The 16,152-nt window shown below is 40.1% G+C and overlaps 1 protein-coding gene across 3 annotated transcripts in view; it reads left to right on the top strand.

The window, feature by feature from the left end:
• LOC115371928 (glucocorticoid receptor) overlaps window positions 1-16,152 on the top strand; it is a 95,102-nt gene that overhangs the window by 59,182 nt on the left and 19,768 nt on the right. For 2 of the 3 annotated variants that reach the window (XM_030069553.1, XM_030069551.1), the window contains exons 4-6: window positions 2,683-2,709; window positions 10,974-11,090; window positions 14,761-15,033. In XM_030069553.1, coding sequence (XP_029925413.1) covers window positions 2,683-2,709; window positions 10,974-11,090; window positions 14,761-15,033 — 417 coding nt within the window. The remainder of the gene's footprint in view (window positions 1-2,682; window positions 2,710-10,973; window positions 11,091-14,760; window positions 15,034-16,152) is intronic. The other variant, XM_030069552.1, reaches the window with a different exon arrangement.

Genomic DNA, 16,152 nt, shown 5'->3' with positions numbered 1-16,152 from the left:
GTTAGCATTTTGTCAGGCTGCTTTGTTTTCTACTTGAAAGCCACAGGCCCACACTGCACTTGTTAACTATCTTATTCTAATGCAGCCTGTAATATATTTAGTTTGTGCTTACTTGTCAATGATTTTACCAAATTTTGGTATTGGTGCAACCACCACAAAGCTGCTATTGTGACATCCCTACCCATTAGGCATTCATTGTAAACACAGGACACTCAATTCTCACATGTTTCTTTGCCATAGGTTGCATGTTATGAAAAGTTAGAGAACAAAATAGGCAACAAGTACATGCTTCCTTTTTTATTTATTTATATATTTATTTATTTTTTAATTTTTTTCCCCCGATGACGCCCTATCACAGGAGATCATCGTGTTGTAATGGATTGTGGCCATATTTACACCAGGTCATAATCAGATTTGCATATTCATGTCCATGCATTCTATATTATGCGGCCACAACATTGTACATGTGCACCTAGTAGCAATGGTTAGCATCCATTAGCTGTGTACATTTTGTCCCAACCATTCGTATTCATTTGAATTGCATGAGATTAGCCACTCAACCTGTTCCACTTCAGCGAAATGCCTTTATTCTGTCTTGCATTGTAGGTTATGGAAAATAAGGTTATTGTTTCTCAAAATCCAAGGTTAGGGAGGCATGGCGAGGTTGTCTTGCAAGCTTAGAAGACACATGTTCTTTATTTGCATTTTTGTGGGTTTGAATCCCAGTCCTTACCTTTTGCATGCCATCCCCTCTTTCTCTTGCCTTTCCTGTCTCTCTGCACCGCATGCTGTGTCAAAGCAGAAATGCCTTAAAAATTGTTTTGATAAACAACAAGGAACTGCAGAAGATATTGCCTGCTCCCTAACTATTACTACCAAGTGCTTCTTTGAGTAAATGTAGTTTCTGTTTACCTTGCACAAGTATGAAATGGTGTAGCTTTGCATCAGTTTTACAATTGGACATGTTCTGGTCACATATGAACTTCCTCTGACCATCATTGACTTCTGTGTCAACTGTGACTGGTTCCTGTATCAGGACACGCAACTGGAATCGAATCGCCTCAGTAAAATCTGGAGATTGGAGGGGCAGGAATGCATCTGACATGCAGAAAATGATTTGTTTTTGAGGCCTTCTGCCATGCATTCCATTTTTCTCTGTTCTCCTCTGCCTCTGTGTCTCTGCTTCCTTCTGTTTTTTATCGTCTCTTTCTCGCTGTCTCTCTCATGCTCTCTCTCTTTCTTTCTCTCTCTCTCTCTCCTTCAGTAAGTGGTAAAGGTATGAGAGATTCCTGAACAGAAACAGACCTGACAAGCCCCTCCTGTTTTTCTCAGTAGAAACTCACCTACAGTAGTGTCTTACCTACTTTTAGTGCCGTGCTGGACGGCTTTGCTTGGACCCACACCCCCCTGACACATTTTGAGAGCCATTGCAAACCCATGCAGCTTGGTGTCACACAGACAGAGTGGTCAGCTGCAAAGGACCCAAATACCAAAATTATTAAAAATATTTCAAGGGAAGCAGGCTCGACAAAAACTGCAGCAGGACAATATTTTAGTATTGACTGAAGAAAATATGAGTGGCTAGTGAGTTAGACGACTAATGAAGAAGTATGTCAAAAAATAATGTAGGGGAGACAGCTCTAAAAATTATTTAGTCAGTCCAAAGTCTAGCCAGCACCATACATAGCCTGTAGCCTAGATGATAATGATATGATAACTAAACAGCCAGCAACTTTCATAATAAATAAATAAATAAATAAAAGAAAGCAAGTGTGGCATCATATATTTCAAGCAGACTTTCTAACAAGCATGTAATTGTTATACTAATAAATTCATCACTCACTCATTTGATGCCTAGGTTAAAACCTTTTTTTCCAGAATTGATCCAAATGGACTGCTCTCATTTTATTATTGACCTAAAACTGCCAGAAGCGTATGCACAGAGCTGAGCCACATGAATCACTTATATTTATGTCCCAACTGGCAGACCTATGAGAGAGCCCTGTCCTCTTCTCTCACTCTCCTCTTATGTTCACTTTCTGTCTCACTCTCGGTCTCTCCCTCTCTCTATCTGTCTCTCCCTCTCCCCCCCCCTCCCACGTAAACCTAGAGCACACAGAAATCATTACATTTAAAGTTATCACGATCAGTGTCAAAATAAGGTGATAAATGCTCCTAAATGGGGATTTTTTTGAAAACAATCCATGACTAAAGTTGTGTAAACGCTGTATGGGCTTGTGTAGGTGCAAGCAAAGTGTTTAAGGCTGGAAAGCCATAGCCAGCACTTGCAACGTCAGTGTCACAGGTTCTCCGACAGCTAGATGTGTGTGAGGGCTTAATAGTAGCATCCATCACGAGACTCGGCCCTGAATTCGAACACAAAAATAACAGATATTAACCCGTTATTTGAGGTGGACGACATGTTGCATGAGCACTGCAGTTAATTTGCAGAGTTGACTGTTGTTTGTTCTGTGCTTCTGTCATATGGGCCTATTAGCCAGTGTATGAACATTTTAATTATGTTGCACGGGGTGTAAATGACCACACACAGTAAGTGCTCAGACTGAAGTGTTAAGAAAGTTTCATTTTGATTAGAGCTGCCAAGCACTAAGAGAGTTATATCTGTTATTTTTGTTTCTCTCCCCCTCTCCATTCTCTCCGGTCGTTGTCACTATGGTGAAGGATGGAGAGCACGACAAAACACAGATGGTAAATAAATGCACCTTTAATAATAATGATAATAATAATAATTATAATAATTATGATAATAATGATTAAAACAATAATAATGGTGTTAATTCCTTCGCTTCTGCTTTACCCATGTCCTTATATTCTTCAATCACTGAAGTAAGACTGTCAGTCTGCCTGGACACATAGTCTCTCCTCTGATCTACTTGTTAATGCATGCATATGTTCTGAATTGGTAATTCAAGCCAATGTAAATTGCTTCTTAATGATTTTGTTTTGCTTTTTTGTATAATTCTTGCCTGAAATGTTCCTCCTCATAACTGGTCATCACAGATGGTTGATCCAATAATAACCATAATAATAACCCTGCTTCTAATTAAGCCAGTTCTTTTGCACCTGATCCACATTAACCTGCTATGATCCAAAGTTAAAAAATCACTGCGTTATTTGCTTGTGCCGTGTTTTGCTCATGCATTTTATGTACTGTTTGTGTCTGTGTGTCACTGTTACACTGATGAATGTAATCAGGCCGTGACCAAGTGTCTTCCAGCCAACCTTGGTCTGTTTTTTTCCAGGTCGACTCTGTAACACTTTTCTCAGCTTAGGAGTTTCACAGAACGTAGCTTAAATCAATTCCTCCAGTCTACGATTTCAGACTTTTCTGCAAAATTGACTAAAGTTGCAAAGCCAATTTCACTGTTCTCTGTAATTACTTGCAGAAAAATAAGTGTATTGGATGAAATGACAGAGTCAGCAAATTGCTTTGATTGTCTGTCATAAAGAGACTTGTTTGTTTAATAAGTTTTATGTTATAAAAATGAAAACAAGATGTGGTCACAGGCCATTGAATTACTTTTGAGGTTTTACAAAAGGGACAGCTAAACAGAAATGCACATTTAAAAAAAAAAAAAAATCAATTCATGATTATTTATAACTTTTTTTACACTAGAAAAAAATAAGTGGTTTTCTAAGGAACACCTTTATGCACTATTATTGTGACCTTAGACACAATAATATTGCTTAGCTACCCAGTTCAGGTTAAAGCTAGGGGTGGGCTAACAACACAGTTTTACGGAAGCTTAAATATATGACACAGTGTGAATAATAAATTCTTCTCATCTGTGTGATTGCCCAAAACATGCAGCGGCACAGCAGGAGGCGTGATGTCTACCAGGTGTTGCTCTAGCAATATTAGAGAACGAGAGAGCATATGCAAATATGCATGGGCCTTGTGCACATATGTGTGCATAACGGTCTGGCAACTTGGATGTAGCATTTGCATTCACATTAAAAGCTGGGATCATGTTCAAAAATGTAAAGAAAAACCAGGAAAAAAAAAAAAAGCTGGAAATGGATTCCTGTTTCACACCTCAGAAAAGTAAAAACACAAAGAGCTGGGCTCCAGCACAGATGATCTTGTGAAGTAGAGTTTTGCGTCGAGAACTAGATACAGCACAGGACCGCGGCCTTTTATTGGGTACCTGGAATTTAGTTGTGCATGTTGTGCCAGAGGATGAGTTGCAGGAGTATTTCGCTGTATCCAAAAATGGAAAGCCTTCCATGCTGCACCAGTCAGCAGTTGTTTGACACGTGGGGCTGCAGATACGCTCAAAGTGCAGTTGAGGTGAGGGGGTGTGCATGTTGGCTGCCCCGCGGGCCTGTGCGAGCCACGTTACCCAAAACCTTGTATGTGTCCCTCCACAGATACGTTTACATGCACCTCCTCAGAAGCTTAACCCACTGCCTTCGAGCTTGTGATCACTAACTCTTCACTTGCGAGTTGTAATGCAAAAAAATAGCATCAGAGGTGCCACAGTATCATATAGTAACATGGTACTGTTATCACCATGTGATACTGGGAGGTTACTTGCATTGTCCTGCTGCAGCTCTCTAGGATTGCCTATGACTCTTTATAAACCATACAGCATCCATGGTAGTGTTGGTGAGGAAGCACCGGCACAGCAAAAGCCTCGCCAACCAGTGCTAGCAGGTGCTGCCAGGCCCTCGTTATCAGATTAGGGCAGGATTAGAGAGAGAGGATATCAGTGGGATTCAGCTGGCACTTTTTGACGCCACAGATGGCTGTTTATGCTGTTGTTCGCTATGGTGTCCTTTGATAGCGGCGATGGTTGCAACTGGCAGCCCCCGAGCCGCTATCTTGCTGTCACACCCCAAAAATTCACCCTGCAGATTTATCTCCAGCCTCAGTGTGGGGTAACACAGTAGGTGCCCGTGCCTAAACTGTGTCTGTGATTTTGATTAATAGTGAGTGAACTTGTTTGTTAATTGTCAAATTTTGGGCCATTTTGTCAGCTTAATGTGTAATTCCCAGCCTTCTCTTTCTGCATCCAGACTTACGGGGAAGCCAAAGTGGAAATATTCTCAAACTTTCATTTTTCTAAAACCATCATTTAACAGTTAGCAGTGGTACATTAATCAGTCTTCTCTGTTGTCATGGAAAGTAGACTAGGTGACAGACATATGTGACAAAATAATCAGAGCTCATAAACCATTGATGCCATGTGATTAATAAACTAAATAATACTGATTTCTGCATTTGTGCTACATTATGCCATATAGTTTGGGGGGGAAACATTACATAAAAAGGATACTATTGGGCCTATCAGCCTCATATTTTTGTGCAGTTATGACTGTATGATCAAGGACGTCTCGTGGTTGCGGATGATTCAAAACCTTTGGAAAAACCTGTTTTATTCCACAGCTGAGTGCAAACTCCTCAGCCGGTTTTTCACCGAAGTCGAAGGCAGTGCCTCTGTGTTTTCCCTGTATCTTCACCGTCTCTGCATCATACAGTTGTAACTGTACACAAAAAAATATTAGGCTGATATGCCCAGTAGTATATGTGGTTAGCTGTGGACAGAAACACACACACACACACACACACACACACACATGGACAGGTACATGCACACACAGACAGACAATGTTGGCATTTTCACTTTGAAACTGACATTTTACTGAAATGGTCTTGTGGAATTGTTCCTGTCCAGATTTACATGCCAAGGTAAGACAATCCACGTGACACAGATCTGCACTGTACTGGGTGCATTCTTCAAGTTGAATGATGCAAGTAATATGGTTGCAAATAGCTGGTGCCAAAATTTTATCTGCATATGTCACAAAAACTGCAAAGCTTACCGACAGACATAGGTAGACACAGGATTGTTTGTTGACATCACATAACTTTGGCCTCTGAAATGACACAGAATTGAGGAAAACCCCTCTAAAACACACTCACCAAAAGCTGCATTTAGAGCTATACAAAGCTGCCATTTATGGCTGCCGTTCAGAAATCACTTTTATACAAGACTGCGGGACAAATGAGCTTACCTTGATTTTAGGAGCACAAAACCTGGAGGACTGAGCAATGAAAAAAGTGATATGGTGTGTTGAATGTTTCATCTTTCCTCCCTTCCATCTGGATGGGTTCCTGAACAAAACCATCAGACGTCTCCAATTTACAAGGCACGTTCCCAACTATTAAGCATGCTGATGGATCTGAAATGTATGGGCAACCGTCTCGTAGGAGTCATGAGTTCTGATGACTGCTCGTATAATGGCCAAGGACCACAGGACCATTTTATAGAACTTGGTGCACCCAATGGTGCAAATACTGCTAATAATGTTCCAGCATTCTTAGATGATAATGACCCTAAACACACAGTTCAGCTCATCCTCTGCTGTCAGGAGTACTGAAGCTGCTTTGTAGGCAAATGCTGGTCCTGCTCCTAATTAGGCACTTGATAGTCGTGTACTGTTTGGTGTCTCTGCTATTTTATCAACACCCTGTAGGATGTAGTGATATAGGACAAACATATTTCACAGCATTATTTTGGCATTCTAGGGCTCCAACAATATTATCGAATGCCCTTTAGTTCAAAAAGCTACATCAAACGATGAATCTCACAGGCCTGTGATACTTCAAAGATCAGAGATAACTATGTTTTATGGTTCCAAAGGACATTTGGTGGAGACACTGTTGCCTGTCTGTAAGTTAAGAGCATGTTTCTTAGACACTGGCGTTTTGTGCAGTCACTTAGAGTCTTCTCAGTGTGACTGTAGACCAGATGAAAGACTGTTAGATACTAGTGTGGAGAAAAAGCCAGTGTTGCATCCAGTATGATTTTCAGAGCGTTGCATTTTAAATTATGACACCATGTTTTATGAACAGCCTACGTGGAAAGACTGCACATGAAACATACTCAGTTGTCAGTCGGGGACAAAGTACACAACCCCATTACTTGAGGCAAATTATAGATACTCCTGGTCAAGTATCACTCCACTACAAGTTAAAGTACTCGAGTACTTGCTCTTAAAAATACTTAAGTATTCAAAAGTATGTTTTCTTTTTAATATCAGTGCATGGCTGTGTTGTTAACACATTGCATTTACAGAACCTGGTGACTCTCTGAAACCACCTAATGAATGCACTGACTTGCCTGTAGAACCACTCCCCTGAACAAATGCACACACCACCGCCGGGTTACTCGTTTGCACTTTGCTAGTAAAATGTAACAGATGCATTTTACTTTGAAAGTGGATGTCTTGCTTGCGCTTGTATCACAGAGATGGATGACTTATTTCCACTTTTACATCAAACCCATCAGAGAATGGGTACAGTGATTGTTTTTTTTTTTTTTTTTTCCCTGCTGTGAAGAACAGCGTGTAACCAATCACATTTAAAAAAAAAAAAAAAAAAAAAAATCAACAGCTGCCTTCAAAACTGCTTAAAAGTAAGGAGTAACGCCCACCCTCATAGAAATGTAGTGGAACCAAAGTACAATATTTGTCTTTGAAATGTAGTTTGAAATAAAGTAAAAATAAAACTAATAAAAAAAAATACAGTTACACAAGTAAATGACAGATACTCAAAAAATGGACTCAAGTAAATGTACTTTGTTACTGTCCACCAGTGTCAGCTGTAAATCCATACTGTATTTAAATAAGCCATGGGGATCTGCTCTGCAGTGCGTAATGGTATTATGCAATAAGTTGCTAATCAGCCAGCGTTCCATTTTTATCTCCCTATATCTAATTAGTTATGGGGAGACTAATTTATAATTTAGTCATCTAGAAGAGGCTGATGCTTAGTCAAGGGACTAATAATAAGCCAGCTATTGGGAATACAATAATTGGAGATAACCTAGGTACTGTAATACGGGCAGCTACAACACTAGCTGTCCGTATTACAGTAGCAGTAGTAGTTATAACTTGATACATTGTTTTTTGTATTGTCCCTGTTAAATAAAATAAAATAAATAAATAAAATAAAATGCCAAGACCTATGAATGGTTTTAAGAAATGCACGTTAGATGAAGTTCACTGCAGGTGCAGGTAGATGAGCAGGTTTAGGAGGAGATGAGGGTGTGGTGTGCCCCGGAGAAATGTGTTTCGTGCCAGTGGAAAGAAAAAAAAAAAATGAAGAGTGACTCTGAACTGAGGTTGGAAGGTCATTCCATCATTGGGAGCCCAGCAGGGAGAAGAATGATCAGGGGCTTACTGGCTGTGGAGTGATTGTCTGAGCAGGGCCTGGGCTCTTGTACACTCTGAAGAATACATAGATTTTTACTATTTTCACTTCTTTAAAAGTATGGGCAAACTCAAAACTCATGACAGTGTTTGTAAAACTAAGCACAGCGATCATTTCTGAGATAGACTATGAATTTCAAAAGTATTAAATTCATATTTTAGGCATTTAGCTGACACCCTTATGTAAAGCTGCACCGATCCATCAGCGATAATAAGCAGATGATGAACATAAGTAGGTTATCGGCGTGTGGCTGATTGCCGTTTGCTGCCCGGTCAAAAAAAAGTTTCAATTGCTGAATCAGGAAAGCTGTCGAATGCATGCTTCCTCTAAAAAAGTAGGAGCCAATTGCAGCCAGCAGAATGTTAGCTGCAATGGCATGTTGTTCATCTGGCACTGACGGTTCATTTCTGACATATTTTGGATTTCACAGCCAATGATCATATGTTTGAACCACTTTAATATGTAGGGCAAAAGGCAAAGCCTGTGCTGCTGCAATGTAAACCTTTTTCGTGCTGCTACCTGCGGCAGTAGGTGACTAACCACCTTAGTCATCAAGCACACGCTACTGTGTAATTATTTTGTTTTTATAAAACTTTTGATTTCAATGCGGCCTTCAGGACAATTTGTTCAACACAGAGCTGTATAGGAATTTTTACAAGTCGCACTTGTAAAAGTGTGACTTTATCCACACACTGGATAAAGTCTGCAAAAACTGCCATGGTGTTTTTTTTTTTTTTTTTTTTTTTTTTTTTTTTTTTTTTTTTTTAATTGTATTTCAGTCTGTGATAGGACTTGTGATTGGTGAAGCACATTATTGATTTTTATTTATTTATTTATTTTGGCTAAAATGGCCTACAGTTATATGGGTAGCTGTTTCTTGGGAGTCATAAAGCCTCAGTGTATAGAATCGGCAGTGTGGGTAAATTGAGGAAAGTACATGACATGTAGGCTACAGTAGCCTATACTGGCTTCATCAGTCAGTGAGTAATTTGGATTACTGTAGTTTGGACTGAAGCTAACTGAATAACAGATTCAGTTTCAATTTTTGTTCTACCTGGAAAAAAAAGAAAAAAAAAAACTCAACTGAAATCTCTTCTTGGTTTGTTTGTTTGGTTGTTTCTTACTTTCTTTCTTTCTCTCTTTCAAAGTTCTACTCACTGAATTAAAGTAGTCTGATTCTAATAGCATCACATGGCAACAGTGACTTATAATTGAAGGATGTGGTCAAACCAACAGCAATCATTTTCAGCGACAGTTGACTTATGGTAATTGGAGTGAGTCCCTCTTAATCACTGGCTGTGTGCTGTTTCCCACTGCACCGCTCGATCAGAGCAGCAGATAGTAAGTTCTTCAGAGGATTAGGTGGTGACTCATCTGGCACATTAGAGGTGATTCTGGTTAACTGTGGCATCTAAGCATGACTTGATTACATAGCGTGATGGTTTGTAATAGTGGGACTTTGACTGGTGACCTTGAAAGGACTTTCAAAACAAAAAAAGAACATTTAAAGTAAATTTAATAGTAGTTTGCCGGCGTGCTTGGCATGACGTCACAGGACTTCCCCTTGTTAATTGTGTCTGTTGGGCTGATAATGTCTGAGACTGAACTCAAAAGGATGTGTTGATGCAGGAAAGATTAGATTCATATGACAGTCCTCAGGCCCCCTCATACAACAGCTGCCTTTTTCTGCTAAATAAATGAGCCCAGTATAGCCACAGCACTAAAAGTGGGGCACTATAACGTTGGACTGTACTCTGCCATTATATTCTACTTAACTGGAAGTTTACATTGTATGTAACACATGTTGCAAGTGGTTTTAAGGGGAGGATGCAGCGGATTTCACTGATCAATATTAAAAAAAAAAAAAAAGTTCCCTTTTTTTCTGAGACTACTGCATTATCTTTTTGCTATGTTACTGGAGATGTGGCATTTCTACTCTAAAACCCATCCACATCACCTTAGAAAATCATCAAATTCCATTAGAAGAAATTTTGTTTCCTTTTTTTTTATTATTTATTTATTCTTTGTTTGAAAGTGTGCTAAGTCAGTGGAAATTATACTTACAGTATCAGTACAGCAACCTGAAATACAGACCAGTTTTCTAAAGGATTTGACCACATCCAGGAGAAAATATCCTGACAACAGCCCTCAGTGGCAACGCTCGCTACAGGAATGGTCTACTTGCAAATAAGAAAACGTAGTAACACAGTAGTTTCTGATTGGTTATCTTTCATCCATATGTGCACTGTGTTTATTTATAAGACAGAGGACTCTAAAAGCTGACTTTGGCCCAGCATAAAGACTACTTTGGTGGTCTGAAAAAATGCATGTCTGACGCTTTCAGACATATTTCAGAGTTGCCATTACCCTGTCTTCAAACTGCCTTTTTCCTGATATTTGTAAAAAGGGCCTTTTGTGAGCAGTGCCACAGTGTAACTCAATAGTGTAAAAAAAAAACAGTACTCTCCAAGAGATATGTTACCTTTTCTCCAAATAGACACGCAAAACATGTAAGCTATTCCATATACCTCCATTGCTGGAGCTCCAGTGACAGTAAAAGCCCTGTGATAAAATGCAGACAGCGGTGGCTTGAGGAGTTTGTCAGGTTTATCTTGAAGTCAACAGGTGGCTGGTGCGGTCACAATACAAACTGCTCAGGCTAATCCTCCTCACACTGTCTTAGCAAGCTAATATCTCTCCCTTTTCCTCTCCTTTGTCCTCTCACCCCCTACAGGACAGCACAACTACCTGTGTGCAGGGAGAAACGACTGCATCATTGATAAGATCCGCAGGAAGAACTGTCCGGCCTGCCGCTTCAGGAAATGTCTTCAAGCCGGGATGAACCTAGAAGGTAAACAGCTGCCCCAATTCAGCCTGTGTCAGTTCACTAAAATGTTTTTGTACCGGCTGATTTCGTCTGGCATAATGGAGACAACCAAATTCCCCATCTCTTAGTGTAGGCAGGTTACACACAGGGCAACAAGCACTCAAAAAACAAGAGTCAGTTAAGAGTAAAAAAAAATACTTCTGCAGCTATGAGATAGTGCCAGCTAAGACATTGAAGTTCTTATTCCTGCTTAAAGTCCCGATGAAATGAGCTCACATGACTTCTACTTCCTTTAAAACAGATGATCTTAAATAGTGACATCATCCTGCACATCCTCTCTCATCCACCTATCCCTTTAGATGAAATTGTATTTGTCTCCCAAAGTGATATCCCATTGGTTTGTATTTGTGAATGATCCTCCCTTGTACAATGCCCCGCCCAAACATCCTGTTTCAACAGGAACTACAGAAAAATAAGAAAGTAAGAGTCCATTTCATGGCATCTTAAATTAGCCCAATGGCATGCTTCATATCTCCTGCCGCCCCTTTGCTTTTAACACCTAAACATGTAAGCATTCAAATTTAATAGCACAAGGATGAGTCACATGGCATTGTAAACACAGGGAAGGTCATTTTACGCTTAAGCGTTCAGTTATCACATGCACTGTGCATGGACCAGGACATTTGAGTCTGTGTTCCACCACTGCGCAAACAGCACACAGACACTCTCATGTGTTTGATCATTTCTTTGCATGGCAAAGTGCGTGCTAGTTGAACCAGCTAGAAGCCCAAATTCTAGCCTGCGGATATAAATTGCACCAGCTGCTCTGCTTAGAAACACATGCATGGTGCACCTGCCACTTCACAGATGACACAAGCAGCACTCATGTTTGCTCAGTTTTTGTGGTTTTTGCTGAAACCTTAACATTTTTTTTTTGTTGTTGTTTAAGTTTTTTTCTCTTTGTTTCCTCGAAGTTTTTTGGTGGTGCATTATAAACGATGCCTTAAATTGTATGGTTCTTGTACAGGAAACACTGTCATGTACCTGAATGAGGTTCTTTGGCACAAGTAATATTTTATTCAAGCATTCTTACTTGTACTATTTAGAAAGGACTTAAAAAAAAAAGTCTATGAAATTTGGTTCTCAAACATCACTAGTGCTGTTCATGACATTAGCCATTACCTTTTATATTACCCTGTCATCAGTGATAATTCTACCAAACCTGACTTTGATGCTGTCAGATAGACATTCTCCCAAAATTCTCAGGGGTAGAGTTTTTTTCGTGTAAAATATTCTGTGTAAAATAATTGGTCTTATTAGAGGAACATAACAGGTCCAGTGTTTGCTGGTAGCCATGGAAATAAATGAAAATGTATTGAATTTTTCTTGCTCTTTAGAAGCACAGTGCAAAATAAAGAACAAAAAAGAAATGCTTTAGAAAGAAAGATAGGAGAAAATAGAATTGTTGCAGGATAACAGCCTAAAATCTCAAACTGTTGATCACACGCTGAGCACTAAATACATACTAACCGATTTCACAAAGCTACTCCTGGACTCACTGCATCAGTTAAATGCCCCAAACATAAGTGTTAATGTGAAAAGAAAAAAAAAAAAAAAGCAATGAGAGAATTGGAGGTGCAAATATGTTTCGCATAGACTTTGAAAATCCTTTGTGGCTTATTTAAAGGTTTGAGGACTGGGTATTTAAGAGCAGAAAATAAATGGATGCTCCTTGAAAGTACTCAATTTTATATTGAAATACAAAATAGGGCCTCTTCTCCTCCTCCTGGGATGAACACTTAACATCCTGAGGAGATCCCAAGATGGTTATTTGCATTGATCGAGCAGCAGTTTTAAAATGAATAATTTTGATCAAGTTGATCAGATCATAAGAAAAAAAAAAGAGGAAGAAGAAGAAGCCTCGTTGAAATCTAATTTAATCCAGTGTCATTTTTTACTCCCAAATTATGCCAATTCAGAGCCCTTAAATGTTAGCAGCAAGACGCTGAAAGAGGTTTGACTCGCTCACATCAAGTCACCAGTGCCACCTGGCACCTGAAGTCTGAGTTAGTGTGAGCTTAACCTAATGCCTCCCTCCTCTTTAACCTTGTGTACTAAACAAGAGGAAGGGCTGTGCCAGCGATCAGCTGCTATTAGTCACCCGTGTGTGTTTGTAGACGCACCTGTTTGAATGTGTGTGTCCTCTTATACATGCATGCATACGGTTACGCATGTGTGTCGTGTTCTGCACACGTGCATTGGCATGTGTGACAGATGGAATGAACGAGCAAAGGCTAAACACAGGCGCGCACACACACACACACACACACTCAAGTCCAAGTGCATGGTCTTGGATCAGGTAAAGAGGCAGGCAGACTGAAGGAAAGAAACGCGTCATTCAGCCATAGCTATTATTTTTGAAGGGGTAAATAGTCAGGACAGAGTGCTTGTGTTCATTCACCTGATGCTCCATGGGGCATGAAATTGCAATGATTAGTTTGTACAAATCAGGATGTTGAGTGAAATCAGCGATAGAAACAGTGTTGTGTGTTTGTGCGTGTTTGTATCACAGGAAAAGAGATGTGAGCAGGAGTTGCTCATGTAGTGTGTGTGTGTGTGTGTGTGTGTAGGAGAGTGATTTGATGGACGTCACTGCATCAGCAGACAAACTATCCCTCCCACCGGAAAGGCTCTTAGTTGCCATAGAAACGCCAGGAGAGGAAATTAAAAAAGGTAGACAGTAGGGAAAAAAACATGTTTTTTCATGGTAACCTCCCAACCCCTGACTTGTTTTGCACATTTAGCCAGAGAAAATGTGGAAAAGATGCCTAGAGCTTCAAAATAGGCTAAAACAGCACACATGCTGTTGTTGTTGTTGTTGTTTTGTAAAAGTTGCATCTTTTCCTAAGAATCTTTGCTCAGTAACAGCGCTTTATAAAAAAGTGAATGTGTCAAGGTGTTGTTTCCATGGGACATGTAGGCAGTTTTCCCAGAACACGGGCCTGCCGGGTGGCTCCTGAGGTGCAAAACAAGTGCAAGATGCCGGAGATTTGTGGCAGCCTTTCCTTTTCCGTGTTGTTGCCCTCTGTTGCTGGTGATCGATTTTAATCAAGGAATTATGTGATTAATGTATTCATCTTTTTTATCACCATTCCACCGCTTTGATTTTCACACCCACGTTAAAAATTTAACCCGAGTGTATTTAAGAATTAATCTCTATGAAGAGTTTTCTGCTTTGATGTTTTTTACTTTGCACCTCTGTTATTGATTACCTTATTACATCAGGTATGTGATACGATAATGAGTCAGGTATCAAGTTTTTGCACCTGCTCTGCTTTTACAATTATGACAGAACTCCATATTGGTAACAGTGCTATATCAGCCATTGGGTTAGGAGGATATCGGGTATTGGTGTTCAGTTGGACTTCAAAACAAGATTGCAGCAGCCCCTCAGGATGTTTTTACTTAATCTACTGTCATGGCACTGTCATTTGGTACCCTGCAATATTTATTAGCTGCCCTTAAGTTTGGTGCCACATGACTTTTAGACTACTCAACAGCTGTACACATGAAATACTGTGGACAGAAGCATCTGCTTAATGCCTGAAATTCAAAGTTAAATTTGAGGATAATTGCTCACTGTCTTCATCCTGTCCCACACCTTCCCTATCCTCCTTCTGTCCCGTCTCACCAGCGAGGAAAAACAAGAAGCTGATCAAGATGAAAGTGCAGCAGTCCTCTGTGTCGTCGGAGCAGGGCGGCAGCATGCCCCTTCCCGTCATACCCAAGTCCATGCCCCAACTGGTGCCCACCATGCTGTCTCTGCTCAAGGCCATCGAGCCGGAGATCATCTACTCGGGCTACGACAGCACACTGCCTGACACCTCCTCGCGACTCATGACCACTCTCAACAGGCTGGGAGGGCAGCAGGTCATCTCCGCAGTGAAGTGGGCCAAGTCACTGCCAGGTAAAGACCGTCTCTGTCACATTTGTTGTTTTGGGTTGGTGTAGATGTCTACAGCTAGATGACAGGGAAACTTTTTCTCGTATGTGTACCGAGTTGCTGACAGGTAAAGAAGATGCTCTTTTGCATTTGTTTGTCACATTTTGTGCAGGCAGTCAGTGAAGCAAGTTACATCCTTTTTACCTAAATATGACTAAAAGAATACTCCGATGTTTTGAGCAAAATAGCCTTTTTCTGACTTTCCTAGTGCAAGATGCTTGATTCCATTTTCACCTCTGCACATCCAGTGGTTCTCTTCCTATGGGTAGCATTTTGTCATAGCTTAGCATAAAGAGTTGAAGTCTATGGGAGTCATTAGCCTACCTCTGTCAAAGTGGAAAAAATAAACTGTGGAGTTTTAAAAAAAGAAGAACAATTCATTTTGCAGAAGTTAATTTGTGCCAGATCTACATTCTTCACTGCGATAGACAGAGGGACATGTGTTGAGCAATTACAGTTCCACCATCTAACTTCTCCTAAAATGACTCTTGTCTTTTTTCTTTTCTGTCTTTTTTTAATCCAGTGTTTTTTTTTTGTTTGTTTGTTTGTTTGTTTTTTAATCCATTGTATCATGTGTATTTGAAGTACACATGATACGCTGAGTAACTAGGACTGCTTTGGAGTTGCTGCAAGGTTTATTTTTTCACTTTGACAGAGCTAGGCTAACAACTCCCATAGACTTTAAGCCTTTATGCTAAGCTAACATGATATGCTACCCATAGGAACACAACCAGTGGACGCACTGAGGTGAAAATGGTTCATTATGGTTCATTAGACACTTATGAAGAATACGATAATTCAAAATGTGAGTGCTCCCAAATGAGTCACTTTGTCAGGTTAATAGTTTTGGATTGTCACCCTCAGTTTGGTATCAAGGCTTGTAGTTGATGAGGTAGAATCAGACAGTCTAGCAAGCAGCCTTTGTGTAGTTGAGGCACGTACAGTACCATTTTAGCTGATTGGATCATGATACGGTTTGTTGTGCATCAGTGGACTAAATCTGTGCAGTGGTGGCATTTTAAGACGTCTTCGCGCCTTTATGTTTCGTTAGCACAGCACAGTGTCACACAGATCAGATTCATA

Source organism: Myripristis murdjan, chromosome 14 (genome assembly GCF_902150065.1).
Source record: "Myripristis murdjan chromosome 14, fMyrMur1.1, whole genome shotgun sequence".
NCBI lineage: Eukaryota > Metazoa > Chordata > Actinopteri > Holocentriformes > Holocentridae > Myripristis > Myripristis murdjan.
Note: the sequence above shows the minus strand (reverse complement) of the source record. Positions and strands in the feature narration are given on the sequence as shown.